The sequence below is a fragment of the Notothenia rossii genome (assembly GCF_949606895.1).
Source record: "Notothenia rossii genome assembly, chromosome: 1".
NCBI lineage: Eukaryota > Metazoa > Chordata > Actinopteri > Perciformes > Nototheniidae > Notothenia > Notothenia rossii.
In genome coordinates, this window is record NC_136912.1 from 53484173 (window position 1) to 53501631 (window position 17459).

Consider the following 17459-nt stretch of genomic DNA (forward strand, 5'->3'; position numbering starts at 1 on the left):
TATCCCTCTATTTCACTTCCTGTTTCAAAAGTGCTGATTTTGGGTATACAGCTTTAAAAAAAAAAAATTGATACAAAAGATGGGTGGAGCTTATGCCGGCTCATGCGGGAGATTCTACCGGCAGATACTTCCGTGATGAAACGCCATATCATGGATGATCAAGGATTATTTCTGAAACAGTATGGAGCTCAAAGGCTTTCTCTCTTGCCGGTTATACCACAAGGTGAGTTCCTTTTTATTTCCTGCTTCTTCACACACATGCCCTCTCCAGTACAGGTTAGCTCTGAGTGTTAGCAATGCTAATGTGAACACAGACCATGTTACGTCCAAAACAGTTGGGCATTGTTTCTGATAGCAACGTTTCTGATAGTGCTGCTGTGGGTCTGCATTGCCGATATGACGTCATATTGGACGCAAATCTGGATCAGCTCCGTTGTACCCTCGTTTTTTAGAGATCTGGGTACGGAGGAAAAGAGAGAAGGTTTTATTTTCTGACGCTGCGTGAGTTCCCCGACACACCAGGGACACACATTTATGTCCACTTTGGGACCTATCATGCAAAATGCACTTTCCATCAGATTCCATCCGACCAGACGTCAGCCCGGAATAGTGGGCGGTGACGCTCCGCCTACATGGGCAACGCTCCACCTATCAGAACACGGGACCAGGACACATCCAATTTGGAAGCTGTAAGGTTTTCCATGTTAATATTTGCATTCCTTTTTATTTAGCGGTGTTTTTCCTGATCAAGTTATCTCTACTACGTAGCTTGTAGCATGTAGATGAGACGTGATGTGATTCAGCAGTCTTTATTACTTGTTTGCGAACATGAATACACATGTGTGAGTGTGCACGACTGTTAGGATACAACAGTTTGTGTATGTGTGCGCAATTGTTGCAAGGAGGGGCGAAAAACACAACGACTTTTATTTCATAATGACAGATTTATTTATTTTAAGAGACTTTTATTTCATAATGACACATTCATTTATTTCAAGAGGCTTGTATTTCATAATAGTCACTTTGCTCAGCGCTAGTGCTTGTTACAACTTTCATTTTCCGTACTCGCCATAAACTGTTATTATGGCTCAGGTTAATCTAGCTCCCTTCCGACGTGAGCGTGGTTCTTGGTTCTTGCCTGGCAGCCAAGTGGGGTCAGCTAAGAACCGGTTTTCGGTGTTTAGAGACGGCGGCTCTGCTGCGGCCGAAACAGGAAGAACAAGAGCTAAATCAGGCTAGCCCGGAACTGGCTCTGGAACCGGTTTGGTGGAAAAGGGGCAGAACCAGTTAATCACCAGAAAAGCACAAGAACGCTTCTTGAAACTGAACCGGTTTGGTTTATTGGCAGTTTGCAAACCACTTAAGAGTACTGGAGCTATTGAGTCAGTGTTGTGGTGCTGTTGCTTTGGTCTGGATCTGTGAGCTCACATATATACATATTTATTGCCTCATTTATTTATTTCAGAATTTATTTCATAGGCATATTTATATATATATATATATATATATATATATATATATATATATATATATATATATATACAGTGGGGCAAAAAAGGATTTAGTCAGCCACCAGTTGTGCAAGTTCCTAACACTTAAAAATATGAGAGGCTTGTAATTTTCATCCTAGGTATACCTCAACTATGAGAGACAAAATGAGAAAACAAAATCCAGAAAATCCCATTGTCTGATTTTTAAAGAATTTATTTGCAAATTATGGTGGAAAATAGGTATTTGGTCAATAACAAAAGTTCATCTCAATACTTTGTTATATACCCTTTGTTGGCAATGACAGAGGTCAAACGTTTTCTGTAAGTCTTCACAAGGTTTTCACACACTGTTGCTGGTATTTTGGCCCATTCCTCCATGCAGATGACGTTTTGGGGCTGTTGCTGGGCAACACCGACTTTCAACTCCCTCCAAAGATTTTCTATGGGGTTGAGATCTGGAGACTGGCTAGGCCACTCCAGGACCTTGAAATGCTTCTTACGAAGCCAATCCTTCGTTGCCCGGGCGGTGTGTTTGGGATCATTGTCATGCTGAAAGACCCAGCCACGTTTCATCTTCAATGCCCTTGCTGATGGAAGGAGGTTGTCACTCAAAATCTCACGATACATGGCCCCATTCATTCTTTCCTTTACACGGATCAGTCGTCCTGGTCCCTTTGCAGAAAAACAGCCCCAAAGCATGATGTTTCCACCCCCATGTTTCACAGTAGGTATGGTGTTCTTTGGAACTCAGCATTCTTTCTCCTCCAAACACGTCTAGTTGAGTTTTTACCAAAAAGTTCTATTTTGGTTTCATCTGACCATATGACATTCTCCCAATCCTCTTCTGGATCATCTAAATGCTCTCTAGCAAACTTCAGACGGGCCTGGACATGTACTGGCTTAAGCAGGGGGACACGTCTGGCACTGCAGGATTTGAGTCCCTGGCGGCGTAGTGTGTTACTGATGGTAGCCTTTGTTACTTTGGTCCCAGCTCTCTGCTGGTCATTGACTAGGTCCCCCCGTGTGGTTCTGGGATTTTTGCTCACCGTTCTTGTGATCATTTTGACCCCACGGGGTGAGATCTTGCGTGGAGCCCCAGATCGAGGGAGATTATCAGTGGTCTTCCATGTCTTCCATTTTCTAATAATTGCTTCCACAGTTGATTTATTCACACCAAGGTGCTTACCTATTGCAGATTCAGTCTTCCCAGCCAACAGCTTCTAATATCTTTAAGCTCTGAGCTAGCACCAGATGCTAACAACAAAAATCCCCGTAACTGGTGCGCGCTCTCTCTCTCTCTCTGTGTCTCTCTGTGTCTCTCTCTCTCTGTGTCTGTGTGTGTGTGTGTGTGTGTGTGTGTGTGTGTGTGTGTGTGTGTGTGTGTGTGTGTGTGTGTGTGTGTGTGTGTGTGTGTGTGTGTGTGTGTGTGTGTGTGTGTGTGTGTGTGTGTGTGTGTGTGTGTGTGTGTGTGTGTGTGTGTGTGTGTGTGGCGATGGTGGCTTGCGTTAAAAAAAAACAACAACATATTTGTAAAGTGCGGGGGACACAAACAGGATTTTGAAAAGTGGGGGGGACATGTTGCCATGCGTGTGTGTGCGTCAAGTGCAATAAATATATATGCAAGTTGCAACACACACACACAGTAAAACTCTGCCCCTCATGTGTTGGGTTGGGAGGGTTACTTTGTAAATGTAATCAGTTACTGATTACTGAATACATGGCATAATCATCAAACGTAATCAGATTACTTTTGGATTACTTTCTTTTTGGTATCAAGATGGTATGTTTTGGTGAACAGGAGACACAAAAAGGAAACTGAACGTGTTTTTACTGTTTTAATGGCTTATCAAGATCGCAACTGAAACATAACATCTGAAACGATGCAACAACATAATACACTTTTTGGGGATGAAACTTGGGATGTGAGGAATGAGGGACATGGCTTAGAACGGGCGTGTCGCCTTCTGTCCTGCCAGTGTTGGCAAGACATGAATTAAAATGTCGAACTCGGACTTCATTTTAAGGACATGTCGGCCAGGGGTGTAGAGCTATATTTGTTTAAGCACCGGATCGGCAAAACAGGAGACTCTGTGCACCAGTCTGCCTTGATCTTTGAATTAATGTCCGTGACACTCACAGTATCTGCTGCCCACAGCTGTTTTATAGAAGGAAAACCTCTTTCACTTCATGAAATCTCTGCAGCACCAGGAGGCAGCGGGAGGGTTAACTCAGCCTCTGAGAAGAGGAGCGCGCAGTGCCTTTCACGCACCGCCTTCACTGTGTTTACCTTCAGAATCATAAGGCTAAAGGGCGACCGCAGGCTGATGTGTTTTAACCACACACACATCTACACACACACACACCTCTACACACACACGACTTAAACGCAGACTTTTGTTCCTCCATGTTTCGTTGTTATTGTTTCAATGGGCGGACCCGCCCCTTTTTTTTCAAACGCTCCCTTTTTTGGTCCATCTGCGGCGGTAAAAGTTTTTGTGCGCTGTGATGATTAGGCTGTACCTTTGGTAATGAATAATTAAATGTTGTGAGGAAATCTTTCCACCAGTGTGCATCCAGACTTGGTGAGGACACTATCGATACTGACTCAGCAATCACTGTAAGTTATATTCTTGTTTAAATAGACTTCTCTGTTTCATTTATTCTACTCTGTATAATTGTTCTGTAGTTATTGTAGCTAAAACGGCGATTTCTGAGAGATTTTAAAATCTCAGATCTGCTCAACTCCAGCTGTAACGCAGGTCTCAGTGAGTCACGCCCCTCAAGTGTGCATTACAATAGGTAGGAAGACTCTGCTGATTGCGTGAAGTGCAAAACGCTTCCCAGCTGAAAAACATTTTAAATAGCGCATTTCAAATCAGAATAACTGTGTGCATCCAGACTCGGTGAGGACACTATCGATACTGACTCAGCAATCACTGTAAGTTATATTCTTGTTTAAATAGACTTCTCTGTTTCATTTATTCTACTCTGTATAATTGTTCTGTAGTTATTGTAGCTAAAACGGCGATTTCTGAGAGATTTTAAAATCTCAGATCTGCTCAACTCCAGCTGTAACGCAGGTCTCAGTGAGTCACGCCCCTCAAGTGTGCATTACAATAGGTAGGAAGACTCTGCTGTCGCCCATCAGCAGAAAATAGTTAACTAATTACAGGGGCGTGCCCCCAAAGCTGTGAGAACTGAGCAATCAGGTATCCATCTTAGGTTGCGTTTTCCTGGAGCGTCAGCTTCAGCGTCAGCCAGACGAAGACTGACAAAGACATTAAGAGTCCTGTGGGAGGCAAAGAGGAGGCAAAGAGGAGGCAAATCCTACTCTGATTGCGCCAAGTATCGCTGGTGTTATTTAGTTTTATTCAATTCTCTTGGGTTCTCTAGCCCCTCATGCTATAATCATGTGTATTTTCTGCATTCCTGTTCATGTGTCTTCTCGCAATTATCACTGGCCCCGTGTTTCTCCTAATCGATCTCACCGGCCTGCTCTCGTCTATCCCACATGCTCCACTGAGATCCAACATCTCGTTTCAGGGGGCCTGTGGAACTGCCAGTCAGCTGTCCCTAAGGCTGACTTCATCTCTGGCTACGCTTCCCTGCAGTCTCTGGATTTCCTTGCTCTCACGGAGACCTGGATCACTCCATCCAACACATCCACCCCAGCAGCTCTCTCCACAGCATATTCCTTCTCCCATACACCCAGACCCTCTGGCAGAGGAGGTGGCACTGGTCTCCTGCTCTCTCCCAAATGGAGCTTTTCCCTCTTCAAGCTACCTAATTTCACTCCTTCCACCCTTTGAATTCCATGCCGTCACAGTAACCCATCCTATACAATTAACCATTGTTGTTCTCTACCGTCCACCAGGCGCCTTGGGGGACTTCTTGGAGGAGTTAGATAATCTCCTCTCACACATCCCTGAAACTGGCCCTCCCGCTGTACTTCTCGGAGATTTCAACCTCCAGACAGGGAAGATATCTGAACTAACATCTCTGTTAACCACCTTTTCTTTCTCACTGTCTCCATCCCCACCAACTCATAAAGCTGGCAATGTCCTTGATCTCATATTCTCAAGGAACTGCTCTACTTCTAACCTCTCTGTAAACCCGCTCCACACATCCGATCACTTCTTCATTTCATTCTCTCTACCCCTTTCCAAACATAACAACCTAATCTCTTCTAACTCTGCTCCTGTCCGCCGTAACCTCCGTTCCCTCTCCCCCTCTACCTTTGCCTCATCGGTGCTCTCAGCCCTCCCTTCCTCTGACTCGTTCCAACTCCTGCCTCCAAACTCTGCTGCAAAAACTCTCCTCTCGACTCTCTCATCCTCTCTGGACTTTCTCTGTCCTCTCACATCGCGGCCGGCTCGTCAGTCCCCTCCTGCTCCCTGGCTAAATGACGCACTGCGTGCTAATAGAACCATCCTTCGGGCAGCAGAGCGGAAATGGTGGAAATCCAAACACCATGACGACCTCCTAACCTATCAGGCTCTCCTCTCCTCTTTCTCTGCTTCCATCTCTCAGGCAAAAAGCACTTTCTTTCAAGATAAGATCCAATCTTCCTATTCCAATCCCCAAAAACTATTTTCTATCTTCTCCACCCTCTTGGACCCCCCCAAAGCACCTCCCCCCTCCTCCCTTCTGTCAAGCGACTTTGTTAACCACTTTGAAAAAAAGGTTGATGATATTCGCTCTTCTTTTTCTGACTCACCTTTACTCACCGCTGGGTCACCAGACCCTCCCTTCACCCACACACTGACCTCCTTCTCCCCTCTCTCTCCAAGTGAGGTTCTTACCCTCGTTACCTCTAGCCGTCCTACCACCTGTTCTCTGGACCCTATCCCCTCAAACCTCCTTCAGACTATCGCTCCTGATATTCTACCATTTCTCACCCATTTCATCAACACTTCTCTAACTTCTGGTCACTTTCCAAACAGTCTCAAGGAGGCAAGAGTAAACCCTCTCCTTAAGAAACCCACTCTCAATCCGTCTGATGTTATTAACTACAGGCCCGTCTCTCTCCTCCCGTTCCTGTCTAAAACACTTGAACGCGCTGTCTTTAAACAACTCTCCTGTTATCTCCATCAGAACAACCTTCTGGATCCGCACCAGTCTGGTTTCAAGGCAGGTCACTCAACAGAAACTGCTCTCCTTGCTGTCTCTGACGAACTGCACACTGCTAAAGCAGCCTCCCTCTCCTCTGTCATCATCCTTCTGGACCTGTCTGCTGCATTCGACACGGTGAACCATCGGATCCTCCTTCGCACTGTCCAAGAACTTGGAGTTTCAGGCACTGCACTTTCCCTCCTCACCTCATACCTCAACGACCGCACCTACAGGGTTACTTGGAGAGGGTCCGAGTCCGACCCTTGTCAATTAACTACAGGGGTCCCTCAGGGCTCGGTTCTTGGTCCCCTCCTCTTCTCCCTGTACACAAACTCGCTCGGGTCTGTCATTAGCCCGCATGGTTTTTCATACCACTGCTACGCTGACGACACCCAACTAATTCTGTCCTTTCCCCGCTCAGAGACCCAGGTCGTCGCACGCATCTCTGCTTGCCTAGCAGACATCTCTCGGTGGATGTCTGCTCATCACCTCAAGCTCAACCTTGACAAGACTGAACTGCTCTTCCTTCCGGGAAAAGATTGTCCCACTCTTGACCTAACAATCAACATCGGCACCTCTGTTGTTTCCCCGACTCAGACTGCAAGGAATCTGGGTGTGGTCCTAGATAACAAACTGTCCTTCACTGCAAACATCGCTGCTACAACCCGCTGCTGCAGATACACGCTTTACAACATCAGGAGGATACGTCCCCAGCTGACCCAGACATCAGCGCAGATTCTGGTCCAGGCTCTCGTCATCTCACGCCTAGACTACTGCAACTCCCTCCTGGCTGTTCTACCTGCATGTGCCATCCGACCTCTGCAGCTCATCCAGAATGCAGCGGCTCGTCTGGTCTTCAACCTTCCCAAATTCTCCCACACCACACCGCTCCTCCGCTCCCTTCACTGGCTTCCAGTAACTGCTAGAATCCACTTCAAGACACTGGTACTTGCGTACCATGCTGCGGATCTGGCCCTTCCTACATCCAGGACATGGTTAAACCGTACACCCCAGCACGTGCACTCCGCTCTGCTTCAGCCAAACAGCTCGCTGCACCCGCACTGCGAGGGGGACCCAAGTTCTCGTCTGCAAAAACACGTGGGTTTGCTATCCTGGCTCCAAAATGGTGGAATGAGCTCCCCATTGTAATCAGGACAGCAGATAGCTTACACATCTTCCGACGCAAACTGAAAACTCATATCTTTAGACTCCACTTCGAGCGATAGAATTACTAACAAAGCACTTATATACTAATAAAGGGCTGGCTTTCTAAATGCCAGTTGAGTAGCACTTGAAATGTTTGGCTCTATGAAACCTGATGTACTTATATGATTCTGTTTTCTTAAAGGTTGTATCTTCCTGGTCGAATGCACTTATTGTAAGTCGCTTTGGATAAAAGCGTCAGCTAAATGCAATGTAATGTAATGTAATAATTCCAATAAGTAATCCAAAATGTATTCACTTCAGGTTTACGAAAGTAACTGTAATCAGATTACTCGTTCTTCAAATGTAACGCGAGCTGAATACAGTTACTTGATTTTTGTATTCTGATTACGTAACGCCGTTACATGTATTCCGTTACAACCCAACCCTGTGTGTTGTTTAGGCTGGTATGAATAGGCTGTGTTCAATGGGGCTGGCAGGGAAACAGGGTTCAGGGGGAGTGGCCGTACGGCTGTACCCGTAGGATAGAAAAGGAGAAAGTGACGTCTGACTCAGAGGTCGTGCGGCTGTGGAGAAGAACGTGTTGCCCACATTCTGTTACTGAGTTTAGGCTAGTTAGCTAGCAGGTTTATTGTTTCGGGTGCAGTAAATTTTGCCTGCACTTGCTGTTCAAATAAATGTTGAAAGAAAAACTAAATCTGTTTACAGTTCTGTTTTATATGGGTGTTGAAGAAGAATTGGGAGGGATGAAACCCTCTTTAATGGTCACACATGCAGAGCACACAGCACACACAGTGACATGTGTTCTCTGCATTTAACCCATCGTAGTACCAGGAGTCTAGTACTAGGAGCAGTGGGCGGCTATTGTACAGTGCCCGGGGAGCAATGGGAGTGAGGGGGGAAGGGGGATGTCCGGTGCCTTGCTCAAGGGCACCACGGCAGGGCAGGAGGTGAATTGGGACCTCTCCAAGTAGAAGTCCACACTCCAAATGTAGGTCTGGTCGGGGACTTGAACCGGCGACGCTACGGCTCACAGTCTAAGCCCCAACTGACTGCCATAGATTTAGTCCCTAATTTTGCTCTCAAAGTGCACCAGATTGATGCATTTAACTTCAACATTTAAAAAAAAATCTTCCCGGGGGAGCTTGACCCCGGAACCCCCTAGAAGAGGTGAGGTCCACCACCTGCCCACACCACCTGTTAGATTGTCTCACCCACATTGAGGATTCTTCCTACGCCCATGTTTTACTCCATGTGTCAAGTCAGGCAAATTGGGTCAAAATGTTATTGCATCAATGATCTGTTAACATTAAAATCACTAAATATATGCTGTAACTACTTTTGCTCTACGCAACTCAAGGGCTCAGGTAATGTGATTGCTATATGAATAATTGTCCAAAATAACATAAAATGCATAGGGTTTTTTGTTAAGTAACATACTTTCGTCGCCGGCCAGCCGATACATGCCGCGCATTAACTGGGCCTGTCTGTCAATTAATCCCCGGGCCACTTTTTCCCTCCAGTCCGCCCCTGCAGAAGACACAGAAAAAGTTGAACATGTATATTCAAATGCATATGACGGACCACAACCTTATAATTATGAGCCTGCTTGGCGTCCAAGAGACCAGGGGCCGTATTCACAAAGGATGTTAGGGCTAAAAGTAGCTCCTAACTGGCGAATTTAGGAGAAACTCCTAAACATAATGGGTGTATCAGTCTTAAATTTAGGACTCCTAATTTTATTCACTAAGAGCAATTCACAAAGTATTTTAGGCCTAAAAGTAGCACCTAAGTCTGGGAGAGCTTAAAAGTCCTCGAGAGGACTCCTAACTCAGTAAGACCTATTCACAAAGAATCAGAAAATGGCTGCGCGACGAAATGTTTTGGAGACAATGGAAGACTGTGAATTGATCAAGAGATATAGGCTAAATCGTGAGGGTATCAAACTTGTTGTGGAATTAGTGCGGGATGCAATAACATCCCCGACTAACAGGAATAACCCGATTAGTCCCGAAATTAATTGTTTGGCAACACTACGATATTTAGCAACAGGGAAAATGCAACTTTGCAATGCCGACGATTTAGGAATATCGCAACCATCAGTCAGCCGTTCCATAAACCAAACCATCAACGCGCTTTTTAGACCACACATCATCAAACAGTTTATCCGGTTTCCTTTGGACAATCAACAACTACACAGGATCAAAGCCAACTTCATGGCAATTGCAGGTATGCCCGGTGTGGTCAGTGCTATTGACGGGACGCACATAAAGATAATTGCGCCATCAAAAGATGAGGACGTGTTCGTCAATAGAAAGAAAGTACATTCCATCGACACGCATATTGTTTTCATTCATCATGATAGGGGGACTTGAACGGCGGTATGGGCTGTTATTGAAAGTGTTTAAGTGCTGGAAATATGCTCATTGGATAATAGTTTGCAGGGTGCTTTTAATTGCCTCCTTGATTTCATGCAATTTACGTATTTTTATTGTTTGCTCTCTCTCTTTAACGTGCATATACAACGTCATTATCGTGGTCTGCACAAACTTGTCATCATGCGTGTATTCTGCTAACTGCACTGTCCATAACTATTTGATAGGAATACATTTCTATCCTAGGCTATTTCCTTGTTTTTCGGTGATTTAGTGGGCTCGTTTGTGGGATGTTGCGGATGAGTTTCACCGAGACCGCCTGCTCTGAACAACCAATCACCGTACTGATCGCTTCTAAACTCATGCACGAGAATCAACGTAATCCATAGCAACGGCGCGTCACTCTTAGTGATTTATCCTTAGTATGAGTAGGTCTCAGCGGCTTTGTGAATAACTTTTAAGAAAAAACTCCTACGTAAAATGTTTTAGCGCAAGTTAGGAGCACTCCTAGCGGTAAGATAAAATACTTTGTGAATACGGCCCCAGGAGCAGCCAAGGATTAGAAGAAATAATGGCCATTGGAGAGAAATTGAGCTGTGGTGTGAGGAGAACCAGTGGAGAACTGGGCAGCTATCTTGGTGAGTGATCGGCATTAGCTACAGAATGTTAGCTAACGTCACATCACAACATTGTAAAGTTAGCTATCATATATCAGGCTATAACTAAAGTAGCATTGATTATATAGTAACGTTACTGGCAGTACTGTTGATACTGATCCATAACAGAAACTAATGCGCAAGTATCAGCCGTATCTCGCGTTACCTAATGCAAATCCACACGATGTTACGGTGCTGTACCGGATGGGAGAGAGAGAGCAGGGAAGGAGGGGGCGGGGGGGGGGGGAGAGAGCAGCGAAGGGGGGGAGAGAGATGTAATATGGTTTCCTGATAAACGTTACCTAATGCAACTCCACACTACCTTCGGAGCTGTACCGGAGGAGAGAGAGCAGGGAAGGGGCAGCTTTCTTGGTGAGTGATCGGCGTTAGCTACAACATTGTAAAGTTAGCTATCATATATCAGGCTATAACTAAAGTAGCATTGATAATATAGTAACGTTACTGGCAGGAATGTTGATGAGCTACACATATTTACATTAGAATATCAATATACATTTCGTCACCGACGCAGCATTGAAGTCCCGTCTCTTTGTCTGCACAAAACGAACCCATGATCGAAAGCTAGCTAGCTTTCTTTTCCTGTTAGGGAAATAGGGGACTCGATGTCCTGACAGGCTGGTATTTGTGCAACCTGCACAAATACAATATTGCACCATGATTACAAATGGTGAAATACAATGTAAAACTACCGAAAAATACCAGCTCACTAAAACACAACCGCTCAACATAGCTGCTCAACGCAACTACTAACTATTCCCGCGGTCAGAGAGCGGAGATGTGTCCCCTTTGTGACGCGTTTGACGTATGACCTTAAAAAAAAGCAGTTTTTAAGAGCAGAGCACAAAAATGCTCCTTTCCCTCTGAATTCCTGCCCTTATGTCTCGTAAAACATATCAAATCCTGTATTCACTTTTTTAATTGTAATTTTCAAGCAAGTTTAAGCATAAATGTAGAAAAAAAAAACCCCTGCAAGTTGCTCTTCAAACGGGCCCCGGGGCTGAATTATCAAAGACCGTGGTACCGTTAAGCTCCGACGTTATCGGCCTTTTTATCGGTACTGGAGATATGTAAAAAATATGTCATATGTATTATTGCTACACAAACATTATATTGCAGTTTTAGTGTCGCCAACTCCGTTTCTAATAAGCAAAAAGACTGTAAAATGCGTCTATGATTATGTTTAGTATTTTCGATCTTTCCAATCCAGACGAGAGATCTCTCTCCCCCGTCTGTGTGCGAGGGGGCGGGGCAGTTACACACACGCAACTGCTACATGCAGCAACACACACACACACACACACACACACACACACACACACACACACACACACACACGGAGGAGATGGCGGAGAGAAGGCGCTCCGAGGTGTGGTTAAACTTTACCCGTCTCTTTGTAGTAGCTCCATCCACAAGTAACTTTTCCACGTCAGGTATGTTATGTATGCTAGCAACAACACCAATTATACAAACATGGGTTAATGATTAGAGGTAACTGAGTTATTTATTTTGTTAAAGTTTCAGCTATTCTGTTTACAATTCTGTCCTCAGATTATTTAATATGATTTGTTAAAACATTGTTGTTTCTTTTGATGTGAAATATTATGTATTTAATTTAAATAAAAAGCAATGTTAGTTTTGTTCACAATTTGTTTAGTTAGTTTACCATGTTTTTTACTCCAAAAGAACCGATAAGAGTACCGTTAAAAGACAGGACCGATAAGCGGTATCGATAAAAGTAGTAGTACCTTACTCCAAAAGAACCGATAAGAGTACCGTTAAAAGACAGGACCGATAAGCGGTATCGATAAAAGTAGTAGTACCGTTAAAACCTTAACGATAGCCATCCCTAGTCCCCGGTGTGTAAGGAGACTCACAAAGTGTCAGAAAGTAAAACCCTCTGTCTTTTCCTCCTTACCCACATCTCTAAAAACGGGGGAACAACAGAGCTGATCCAGATTTGCTGCGTCATGACGACATTACTCAAATGTGGGCTTGCTCTATGCCCACGGCCCTATCAGAAACGTTGCTTTATCAGAAACAATGTGCAACGTGTTTTGGAAGTAATATGGTCTTGCTGATACATTAGCAAGCATCGCTAACACTCAGAGCTAACATTTTACTGGAGAGGGTATGTGTAAAAAAGCCGGATATAAAAAGGAACTGTCCTTGGGGTAAACCCGCAAGAGAAAAAACGTTTGAGCTCCATACTGTTTCAGAAATAATCCTTGATGTGTTTTGGAACATACTATGGCGTTTAATCACGGCAGCATTTATCTGGGTAGAAACCTCTCTCATGCATGCTCCAAAGGGGTGTGACCAGCAGCAGCTCAGCAACATTTGAAGAGCAACTTCCAGGTTAAAGACACCTGTGAATAAATGTGTAGGAAAATGATGAATACACTAGATTTTCAAAAAAATATACAGAAATATACACTACAGTGACATCTGGCGTCGTTTTTGTAAGAAATGTTCACTTCCGCATAAAAAAGCCTCGGCACGTGACCCCCGCGTATGACGTAACACGGGGGACACGAGGGGGAGAGCGGCTGGTGTAACGTATTAATAAACATGGATCCCAATGCTAGTTTCGACACAGGAGACACAGAAGAAGTTGAACATGAATACTCGAATGCATATGACGGACCACAACCTTATAATTATGAGCCTGCTAGGTGTCCAAGAGACCAGGAGCAGCCAAGGATTAGAAGAAATAACGGCCATCGGAGAGAAATTGAGCTGTGGTGTGAGGAGAACCAGTGGAGAACTGGGCAGCTATCTTGGTGAGTGACCGGCGTTAGCTACAGAATGTTAGCTAACGTCACATCACAACATTGTAAAGTTAGCTATCATATATCAGGCTATAACTAAAGTAGCATTGATAATATAGTAACGTTACTGGCAGGACTGTTGACACTGATCCATAACAGAAACTAATGCGCAAGTATCAGCCGTATCTCCCGTTACCTAATGCAACTCCACACTACGGTGCTGTGTACCGGAGGAGAGACGCGAGATACGGCTGATACTTGACGATCTGGCGGAGAAAGGTTGTGGAGCCTCCGTTGATATGTCGTTGTAAATGGCTTGATGGAAAGCAGGTGTGTAGTCGGGGAGGGTGCACAGCTGATTGCAGCAGGTGAGTGGAGATTGAGCCGGGAGCCAGGAGTGACAGCCACCACGCCCACACAAACAACACAGACAGGGAGAAACAAACAAACACAAAGGAGACGGCTGGAGCAGTACAGCCACCACAGCGTTACCTAATGAAACTCCACACTATGTCTTACGGTGCTGTGTACCGGAGGGGAGAGAGAGAGAGCAGCGAAGGGGGGGGGGGGGGGGGGGAAGAGAGAAGTAATACGGTTTCCTGATAAAGCTGTGGAGAGTATTTGCTGCAGGGAGGTGGATGCACAACGCGCCCAGGAACGAACGCTAGCTCCGGTCCTTTTTACTGTGGACTCGATGTCCTGACAGGCTGGTATTTGTGCAACCTGCACAAACACAATACTGCACCATGATTACAGATGGAGCGATTCATTTCAGACAGTTCCAAACGCGAGGGCCGTGATTGGTACGTGATCTGCCCTCGCTCAAGGGAAAACCTCCAGCTTGACTTGAGACCGCCCCCGTGATAGATAAATGTAATTATAATCGAGCCAGCTGCAATGGATCATTGATCCACCAGGGGGTGCAGTGGGGTTCCACACTGGAGCTCATGTGAAATAAAGTGAGATACAGTATGCTGGATGTACAGCGGAACTTTGTTAAGATCCATATGTCACGGATATCATACTACTGTGCTAAATAAGAGACATGTAATCATTTACAAAACATCACCATGTTGTTATTTAACAAAATAATTTTGTTATTCGAAAAAAACGAACGGGAGGAAATGCAGCCCGGCTCTCGATTTTTAATCCTGATTTAATCATCATCTTCACCACGATCATTTATGTTTATGTTCGCCGAATTGACATGAAATCACTGACACATATGAATATACTGTATTCAACTTCATTAAAACGTTATTAACGTGCCTAAACTCAGTAATTCACCGAAAATATGTATATTTTAAATGGAGCTTCGTCGGTCGATCAGGATCCCAAAGTGTAGCGGAGGGATCCTCATCTGGATGAAGGGTGTTATTTTCCCCATAAGGAGCAAGTCGCTGCAAATTATCCCGCTTATTACATGGCCACATTCTCAACAAAGTAACGACATGACTCCTAATATTAATTGAAATGCTTTTATGGATTTAGAAAATGTTTTTATTGATTTAAAAAATAGTTGAATGTATTGATTTAAATTGACATGCATCCGCTAAGAAAAATAGTCCGTTGTTACCGTTTTTTAAACAGTCTGAATGAAACGGCAGCTCTCAGCTGTGTATTTACACAACTAATGGCCCATCAACCACAGCTCTCTCCCCCCCTCCCCCCCTGATCTTTCTTCTCCAGCAGCTAAATTAACAGTAGGTTACTCTGAGTGAACATAGACTGTATGTGACAAGCTTACAGTCAGTGACGTAACAACACCATAAAAGCTGGTGGGTTGAAAGCAATACGGGAGGTAAAAATAACTAGAATAATTGTGATTTATTTATTGTGGCTTTTATGTTTTTAGGTATAAAATGTTATGTAATTCAGGCTTATAGTTCATCCTTCTCTAAAAGCCTTCAACAATGACAATATTCATTATAATTTAATAAATCCTTCCAACACAAATTATAAAAAATAGCCTACTGTAAGTTAAGAAATCATTTCAATATGTACATCTTCTGATGTAACAACAATAACATTATAAATAGTAACATAGGTGAACATGGTATTGCACATTTAGCTTTGAGTGTTACTGACCTGAGATGTTTTTATTACGTGAATTAAGGTGACTGAGGCTTTTTAACATACAGGGATGCAAACTCATCAGGTATGAAAAAGGTGACAAGGATCCGAACCCCCGGCTCCCCCACCCCACGGAATGACAGAGGATATTAGCAGAACAACTAAAGCAGCAGTGTTAATAATAACAGAAACGCCAAAGAGTCACATCTAATAGAAATATATAAAAGCATTTATTTTAAATTGTGTTGCAGTCAGTTTATAATTTTGGCAGCACTGTTGAGCATTTTGAAAATGTATTTTCGTGCCTCTGTGCAAGGCTTAAGTCTTGTTATCTTTATAGCCACATGGTGTAAAGTAACTAAGTTCATAAACTCAACAAGTACTATACTTGGGCACAATTTTGAGATACTTGTACTTTATTTAAGTATTTCAAAGTTTTGCTACTTTGTTCTTCTACTCCACTACAGTTCAGAGGTACATGGTGTACTTTGACTCCACTACATGTATTTAATACCTTTAGTTACTTCACAGATCTGGATTAATTAAGTCAAATATAATCAAGTGTTAAATCAGACTTTAGTTCCACCTGGAGTAAATCCACAAGCTACCCTGCAGTATACACAGTCATTCAAACTAGCTGCACCTTTACCAGCTTTGAGAACACTTTCATGATCAATCATTATAAAACATAACATATCTATTATTCTGAAATGGACCAATCTGCACAATGACTACTTTTACTGTCGCTACTTTCACTATATTTTGATGATAATACTTTTCTACTTTTACTTGAGGAACATTTTGAATGCAGGACTTTTACTGTAACAGAGTATTCCTACACTCTGGGACTATTACTTTTACTCAAGTACAAGATCTGAGTACTTCTACTTTTACTCAAGTACAAGGCCTGAGTACTTCTACTTTTACTCTAGTACAAGACCTGTGTGCTTCTACTTTTACTCAAGTACAAGACCTGAGTGCTTCTACTTTTACTCAAGTACAAGATTTGAGTACTTCTACTTTTACTCTAGTACAAGATCTGTGTGCTTCTACTTTTACTCAAGTACAAGATTTGAGTACTTCTACTTTTACTCTAGTACAAGATCTGTGTGTTTCTACTTTTACTCAAGTACAAGGTCTGAGTACTTCTACTTTTACTCAAGTACAATATCTGAGTACTTCTACTTTTACTCAAGTACAAGATCTGTGTGCTTCTATTTTTACTCAAGTACAAGATTTGAGTACTTCTACTTTTACTCTAGTACAAGATCTGTGTGTTTCTACTTTTACTCAAGTACAAGACCTGAGTACTTCTACTTTTACTCAAGTACAAGATCTGAGTACTTCTACTTTTACTCAAGTACAATATATATATATACTTATACCACCTCTGTGTATAGCCTATGAAAAAAACTATTAGAAATAGAAGGCTAAAGCTAACGTTAGCAGATAGTGACAATGTATGCTAGCTAGCTAGCTCAACGATTCCTTAAATAATATTGCCAAAGAAAAACTTTTCAGTTCACATCACGCTCTGCCGCTCCGACAGGGAGCTCTGCTCTGAACACCTGAACAGCCCGTTCTAACAGCTGTTCACCAGCGGTCCAGTCTGTGCCACAGTGACTCCGGACGCACAGTTAATATTAACGAACGCACCCGTAGGTAATGTAGCTACTGAAGCTAGACCCTCATCTCGGAGCAGCAGAGCCTTATTATACATCCATGAGCAGAGCCGACAGGCAGGAAGACTCGAGCACACAGCTCGTACTTCATTATAATATATAAAAAAATAACACCATG

General features: G+C 43.6%; 2 protein-coding genes across 2 annotated transcripts in view; both read left to right on the plus strand.

Annotated features, from left to right (window-relative positions):
• patj (PATJ crumbs cell polarity complex component) overlaps positions 1-17459 on the plus strand; it is a gene marked incomplete at its 5' end in the record, with an annotated part of 309724 nt that overhangs the window by 32326 nt on the left and 259939 nt on the right. The window lies entirely within an intron of this gene.
• Positions 4553-8365, plus strand: LOC307034234 (uncharacterized protein). The gene is made up of 2 exons (XM_079672995.1): positions 4553-5228; positions 5365-8365. The coding sequence occupies exons 1-2, from the start codon at positions 4901-4903 to the stop codon at positions 7749-7751; spliced, it is 2715 nt and encodes a 904-aa protein (XP_079529121.1). The 5' UTR covers positions 4553-4900; the 3' UTR covers positions 7752-8365.